The sequence below is a fragment of the Drosophila hydei genome, unplaced genomic scaffold, assembly GCF_003285905.1.
Source record: "Drosophila hydei strain 15085-1641.00,03,60 unplaced genomic scaffold, DhydRS2 tig00000149-arrow-pilon, whole genome shotgun sequence".
In the NCBI taxonomy this organism is placed as follows: domain Eukaryota; kingdom Metazoa; phylum Arthropoda; class Insecta; order Diptera; family Drosophilidae; genus Drosophila; species Drosophila hydei.
The window spans coordinates 4,919,042-4,927,086 of NW_022045678.1; the positions used below are offsets into that span (position 1 = coordinate 4,919,042).

At 37.8% G+C, this 8,045-nt stretch overlaps 1 protein-coding gene across 22 annotated transcripts in view; it reads left to right on the forward strand.

Annotated features, from left to right (window-relative positions):
• The window catches only part of LOC111592654 (voltage-dependent L-type calcium channel subunit beta-4), a 46,208-nt gene extending 41,863 nt beyond the window's left edge, over positions 1-4,345 (forward strand). For 6 of the 22 annotated variants that reach the window (XM_030223292.1, XM_030223296.1, XM_030223297.1 and 3 more), the window contains 4 exons: positions 98-597; positions 662-829; positions 888-1,020; positions 3,854-4,345. In XM_030223292.1, coding sequence (XP_030079152.1) covers positions 98-597; positions 662-829; positions 888-1,020; positions 3,854-4,329 — 1,277 coding nt within the window. In that variant the 3' untranslated portion in view covers positions 4,330-4,345. Of the gene's footprint in view, positions 1-97; positions 598-661; positions 830-887; positions 1,021-1,547; positions 1,827-2,381; positions 2,619-2,938; positions 3,169-3,853 lie in introns of all 22 variants that reach the window. The other 16 variants (XM_030223294.1, XM_030223293.1, XM_030223295.1 and 13 more) reach the window with 7 other exon arrangements.
• Positions 4,346-8,045: the final 3,700 nt, after the last annotated feature.

Below are 8,045 nucleotides of genomic sequence, written 5' to 3' on the forward strand. Positions count from 1 at the left end.
CGTAGCGCTCGATCGTCGTATGTAGAAATCATAAAATCGCTCATCCGTTGCCATTATCTCTTCTCTCTGGCTATTCGAATATGATACTAACAATCAGGTGACGAATCAGATTCCATGGGACCAGGACGTCATGGCAAAACACCATTAGCAACGCCGCCCAACAAGGAGAAGCGCAAGCCATTTTTCAAGAAACAGGAAACAGCCAGCCCGTATGATGTGGTGCCATCGATGCGTCCTGTTGTTTTAGTGGGTCCAAGCCTTAAGGGTTACGAGGTAACCGATATGATGCAAAAGGCGCTATTCGATTTCCTCAAGCATCGCTTCGAAGGACGCATCATCATAACGCGCGTTATGGCCGATATATCCCTAGCGAAGCGATCGATTATGAACAATCCTTCGAAACGTGCCATCATGGAGCGTTCCAGCAGTCGTTCGGACTGTCTGGGCAAGGTCCAAGAGGAAATCGAGCGCATCTTTGAGCTGGCCCGTTCCCTGCAGCTGGTCGTACTCGATTGTGATACAATCAATCATCCGTCACAATTAGCAAAAACTTCATTAGCGCCAACAATAGTTTACTTAAAGATTAGTAGTAGTAAGGTAAGTAAATAGTTCCAGCCGTATAAATGGGGAAAATAAATTAATAACATTTATTTATTTACAGGTTTTACAGCGTTTAATCAAATCACGTGGCAAATCGCAAGCTAAGAACTTATCCGTACAAATGGTTGCCGCTGAAAAATTAGCCCAATGTCCACCCGAAATGTTCGATGTAATTTTAGACGAGAACCAATTGGAAGATGCCTGCGAGCACATAGCTGAATACTTGGAGGTAAGTGTTGAACATATAACTTATATATCATTAATACTCACCTATACGACTTATACAGACATATTGGAAAGCCACGCATCCAGATATACGCGCTGGGTCTACTGTACCGGCCATTGCCAGGCCGATACCGTCCCAGGAGGTGTCGGCGTCGCCCTCCGCCGATCCAACGCGCATGGGTCCAACACCACCAGGTAAAGTTAGAGCTGCTGAAAGATGTGTTCATTTAATGAGCGCATTGTCATCTCCATACGTGTATCGTATCCCCTTTTCGCTCTAAAAAAGTCGTGAACTATATTCAAGAAATCAATTCCGATTATCCACTCTATATCCACTGTCTCATTCACAAATCCAATCCGTTTTGGCAATTGAGAACTCATCGAATAAGAAGTCACAAATCGATATCAGATCTGATCTGTTCAACTAGTTATGCATTTATAATTTCATTTAAATTATTTTCATTTGGTTTCGACATAATACAAAACAGTGTTTTACTTACATACAATTTAAGAATAACATAAAAAATACTCATATTCACAATTGCAAAACAAGAATATTCACAATCTTAATCACATACTCGTAAATGCTCGTACAAAATACAATTCTAAAATTTGTCTTTCTCAAATTCAAATTCCCATGACTGTACCGAAAAAAAAAAACAAACAAACCAATCGATGCTTCTTCTTGCTCTCTCTCCACATTCGCATGTCTGCGCAAATAGTCGATGGCGAAGAGTTTGACGAGCACGAGCACGAGCCACGAATGGCGAGTGCCGAACGCGAGGGTAGTCGGGATCGGGATCGGGAACGGGAACGGGAGCGCGAACGTGGCAGTAGGGAAAGAGAACGGGACAATGAACGCGACTACTGGGACAGGGAGTTCAACAGAGATCGAAGTTCGAAAGACAGAGAGAGAGATATGGAGTGGGAGCGCGAGAGAGCACGCGAATGGGAAAGAGAGCGAGAAAGGGATTGGGATAGAGAGTTCGATTGGGACCAAGGTAAATTCTATTGTTATTTTTCATTTGGTTATACTATAATCGCATACTTTTGAACAGCAAATTTATACGTAATACTTTCTCAAATAGTGTTAAACGTCATATAACTACATAAATACCAGTACCTCTTATTGGAGACTTAGTTGAACCTGTTGTTTATTATAAAACTATATTTGCTATAGAGTTTCAATGTGTCACCTATAGATATATCGTATACCTAGCTCAGCTTTTCTAACAATATATACTTAACACTTTGATATTTTCATATTTTGATATATTGATATTTGCAGCAATTTTATTTTGTTCATAACTAAATTTTTATATACAATGAATTATCTGTTATATATGTTACAAGATTATCTCGATGCCAACGTTTTTTATGATTTCAAACTTTCTAGACCGTGGGGCACCTAAATATATAGTTAGTCTGTTCTCTCGATATTTTCATTTTCTATTCTACGTGTTCTATTTGTTTTCAACTAGAGTTTAAGATACTTAACACCTGAGTTTTCATTGGTTTTTATTTCTACATGTTCTTTTATGCCAAACACTTCACAGCATTCACAGCACGAGACATACCCGGTTCCTTTACAACAATGCTATAACTTAAATCCAATTACCACGATCGACACAAAATCAAAAAGAAAGCGACATCAACAAAAAGTACAAAGAATATGACAAATAATTATCCAAAAGCAAGAGTCTGTTCCAGCTTTCGCTATCGAATGCCCTCATCCACGACGACCAACCAAGAGATATGAATACAGCTCGCACTAGAATTCGAGTTTCGATGAGGTGCACAGATCCGTAGGAGGCGTTCTATCTTTCCCATATATATACACAACCGTTATATATAGGGCGCATTCCGTAGCCCCCTTGATCACTAAAATCTATTAACCATAATACTTAAGATTGGTTTTTACTCTTTCTATATACAGTTAAATAGTTTCTGCTCGAGTTCTGCTAACAACTACTAAACCGTGACTCATTCGAATCTCTGTGCTTCTTCCAGTGCATTAACCATCATTCATAGAGTCCCTAGATGCGACTCGGTATCAACGTATATTTTGTAATTGTCTAAATGTGCATTTGACATGTTTTGTACTCGTTTCTAGTTACTCCTGGCGTCGTGCGCCTCTAGTGTCCTCTCGTCCTCGTCCTTCTACTTGATTCCTACATTGCTCGGGTCCAGTCTATCAGGCTCGGCAAATCAACTCAGTTTAATATCTTGTGTTTGTTTAAGTTCAATAATTTTATTGCCGTTCGTTATTTCGTCTTAGAAAAAAATTTAAAAAAAAGAAAAGAAAAAATATTCGGTATTTTAGACACACATAAGGTTGGCTTAGTGAGTATTTCCTAACCCGAAAAAGGCTTTTATTTATTCTGTTTAATATAACCCCATCCAAATGTTATATTATTGGTTCTTTGCCACATTTCCCCAACTCCGAATGCTTTTGTTTCACAAGATCCTATTAGTTGCATAATTTCCGTCATTAGTTTATAGAAAAATATGAGGAAACCAGTTAAAAAATCAAATTAAAAACTAGAACATTTCCAGTATTTTTTAGTATTTTTTTGCTATTTATTTCTAATCTACAGAGAGTAACTATATGACTTGTAAGCCTTTAAAACAATTTTTGTACAAAATTATATTATGAATAATAAGAAACTTATTTTTCGGCTAGCTTTGCTTTACGGAAATTCTAATCCACCACCCAAAGATACAAACAAAATTCCTAGCGAATTCCTAGTCAATATAATACTAACTGAAGGGAGATGACGATTGAATTGCAATGCGTCTGTATGTATAGTTAGAATACCACGCAAACTATGTGCACTCCCGTGTTACTAACACGTCAAATGACTTGTGAAGAATTTGACCTTTGCCAATTGATGCGTTCGAATGCTTTGCTTTTCCGTTTTGTTTTTTTTTTAGTTTGAGTTTGGTTTACTTATGCGTTGAATTTCAATTTATTTTTGCCCGATAAAAAGCTTGGCTTTGACGTACCTGTTTGTTAACCGTTTTGCAGGAGGTGCCTCTTATCATCACAGTCGTCGTCAGGTCTCTGGACGCCATCAGGAGCGGGGCAGCGGGGGAGGCGGCGTTGGCCATGCCGCTGGCTACGAGCGGGACAGAGAACGATATGAGCGACAGGAAAGGGAACGACTTCATGCGAGGGATCGTGATCTGATGCACTACGACCTGAATAGCGATGAGATGCTGGACGAACGTAACTTCGAGTATCCGGCAATGCGCAGCGGGCCGAGCGGCGCCTCCCACCATGGCCACCTGTCGCGCGGCGGTCGACTGCTGGACGATACGGACTTTGAGCGCGATGATCGATTGTTGGGCAGCTCAAGGTCACGCTATGGACCCGGACCATCCACACGCATCGACGATCCCCGGGATATGCCACGAGCAGCCACTGTGGTCGATCGCGATCGCGATGAATACAGTCCGCACAGAGGTGGTGGAAGTAGTAGGAGAATGCTGAATGCCATGTAGGAATCGTGGATATAGGGGTGGGATCAGATCGATTCGAAAGCGCCAGGTTTGATGGAAGCACGTGACAATAGTTTTGATCTTGACATGATACACAATCCGAAACCCAAACCCAAACCGCTGCTCAGACAGCACTCACAATCCCACTATCAGCCTCAAAGTCAAACTCAACTTCAGCATCAGCCTCAGTCTCGGCATCAATCTCAATCTCTAACTCAGACGCATCAAACACATCCTTCGCAACATTCATTTCTGGCCAGGCAACGCAGCGGCGGCCAGTGGCTGTCATCCCCGTCGTTCTCCCTGTCGCAGGCCTCGATCAGTCAGCCAAGGCCAAGCGAACACTTTCCGTTGCGACACCAGCCACTGTCCTATCCGCAGGCACGACCACACAGCCAAAGCCACCACCCACACTCGTACACTTCCACTCGCACACACGCACACCTACAGCCACATACATCCTCAGCCACATCCCTTTCGACGCGCTCCCAACTCTATCCCAGCGATACGTTCCAAAGCACCTCATTTAGTCATCCGCCGTGCAGCGACAGCGACGTCCATCGGAATAGAAACAGAAACAGACCAAAAAGTTCAACCTCGGAATATGATTGGAGATCGTCATCCTTTTCGCAAATCGATGCAGTCACACACGCAATACGTAATAAGATCATTGTTGAGGAGGACGAAGAGGATATACTGACCCCAGATAGGTTTTATTGAAGAGACTTCAGCGAGACACCAGGCACAAAACAAAAGATATTTTGAAAGGGATGGGGCATTGCACAATATGTTTACGTAGTAGGTTTTCCCTAAAAATTTAGAAAAGGAAGAAACATTTCACCTAAAAACAATTTTGAAAAGAAGAGTATATATATATAGTATACCAATATCCATTCACACGTAGAGCATACTTATTTCAGTGCCAAAACACATTTGTACATTTCCATCGAGAGAGGCCCATTCGAATTTCTAGCAGAAATTGTCTGGATGGAAATACTTACATAGTTTATGATGAATAGCACAATGCTAAGTACAGCCTTTTGTGTCTTAAATACTATATGTAGCTAAGTGTAATGAGATTTTATTTAACAAACCGCATATGTATATATATGTATATATATGTCTACTGTATATGTATATATATATATATATGTATATACATATATGAATTTGGTGAAAACTAAGCATAAGATTTACACCTAAACAAGATTTGTTGATGCATTTCGCCACATCAATTTTTGGGGGGAGGGAGGGAATGTATTGTGGGAGGGAATCATTATAGTTATATATTATATATATATGTATATATGTATATGTATATATATAAATATATATATATATATATATGTATATGTATATATATATTTTTATGCAAAAAGATAAACTAAGTGGCAGCTTTAATAATTTAGTGAACATACTACTATATATATTTATCTCTAAGTAAATGCAGAAAAGAGAGGCACATACACACCCACACTACGAAACAAATCGAATGAAATCTCTTTGATGGAACAAATCTGAGTTTGCTGAAATGTCTGCGAAATCTTTAAATACTTAACTATGCTATTCGTAAACTATATCGAGATCCACTTCCTATAATTCAAGCTGATCTTCTCTAAAGTAGTTCTTAACTTAGTTCTTCTTATTGTAATTTCCTCTCGCTTCTTTTTCTTAAAATTTTCCTGCTTTTAGTTAGTTGCTTGAGTACAGCAATTACTATACTACCAGTGCCTTAACAATAAGAAAACCATTAAAAAACAAAAACGTTTGACACACTAATAGATACACTATTTAATATATTGCACCTGAGCATTGATTGTTTCCTTCTATGTTTATGATTATATTAGAACTTGTATTTCCCATTGCCCTCGCTGCTTATTACGTTCTTTGCGTGCTTGGCAATTCGCTGCGATTCAATCATTAGCCATCATATTACGGAGAAACTATTGTAAGTATGTTTTTTGATCTGGCCCATTCCAAACGAGCACTCTTTATACAATTCCAACCACCTGTACGAATTGATCAAAGGTTTTCAACAATTTCAACACTGAATTCAATTCGATCGCGACTTTGCAGGGAGTTCCAAACGCCCCTGAACTTCCAGTGTTAACTTGCTTAGCGCTAAGTAGTCGTAACTTCCACACCTGTAATTAAGATCATTTGCCAAGCTACCTTTATGAAAACCTCGCAATAGATTGTGCTTAAAGAAGGGAACGGGGTTGGGAAAACCTGACGACAGGCGAATTATTGATTGATCACTGCACTCCTATAAGATTAAGTGAGAATATGGCATAAGGGCGACTTCTTGTACTTAAAACACTCTTGTCTCAAATATTTATCAACTCTAACATTCAAGATCTTTAACTCTTCAAGTTGTGATACATTTCCACTTCAGTTTGAATTGGTTTCAACTTTTCAAGTCGCCCTTAGAACATTGATGACGAAACCTGCAATGGAGCATTTTGAGCTAAAGGAACTGGCTTTAAGAATACCAAAAAAAAAAAACAAAGAAACAAAGAAAAAATATTGTAAAATCGGTGAATATAAGTTATATACAATAGATGAGGGCTAATAGAACTATAAATCTCTCTAAAAACTGACATTTTGATAAGAACTGTATTAAAAAAGAAAAAAGCAAACATAAAAGTGAAAGCAACTATTGGGTAAAAATTGTTAAGTGTTCAACCCATACAAACAAAGAACTTGTAGGCAAGTGTGCATATGTATAAAAACGATAATAATATGAATGAACGTGTTTAGATTTTAATATTGGTTTTTTAATTGATCCATATAGTACCGAAACAAATCATATACATAAGTATCCTAATGAAAGAGCCTGGTATAAAACGTAGAACTTCAGGACTATGCTCAGCTTATAAATAAAAACAAAAACGTAAAACATGAAAAATATTACATATACCCATACACAAAGTACACGCATATTCGAACATACTTAATAGACCTGCACTACAAAGAGTTTGTATCACTTGGATATAGAAAACGCATGTAAAAACATTGCAGTCGGGTGTCGCCGAGTGCCTAATACTCGTTCACGTTTCTGAAACAGTTTAGTTGCTAAAAAAAACTGTATTTTACGTTGTCTCAGGCCCCAATAGTGAAGCCAATAAAAAACTTGGTGATCGTCGCTAAATTAACTTCACTCAACAACGTTAAAGCAATCCAAGATCCAATCTTATTTTTTATCAGAAGACAAGAAATACAAAGCCAATATGCTCTTTTCACACCGTGAGCGATGATTAGAGAAAATGTTAAGAGACCAGTTCATTTCGCAATAAAAATGCTTACAAATGCTAAAAGCCATATGCATATACATATATTTATAGCAAAAGTAATAAGGAAAATAAAAATTTAAACAGTTCTTGTACAAAGTGGCAACAAATTTATTTATTAGCTATAATTAAATATATTGAAAAATTACTTTTTAATATTAGCTTGAAGTTCGAGAAGCGAACACAAACGGAGGATAAATACCTAAATAATAATTAAAGAACCCAAACACACAAAAACAAAAACCAAAAATATAATATATAGAAAACAATAAAATATACATATTCTAAGTATGGAATGTACTTACAGACATATGTAAATTATACAAGAAAAACTTTATTCATATGAATAATTCACAGAACTGGTAACTCACAATAAAGTTAAAGACATATATATATATATATATATATATATATATATATATATATATA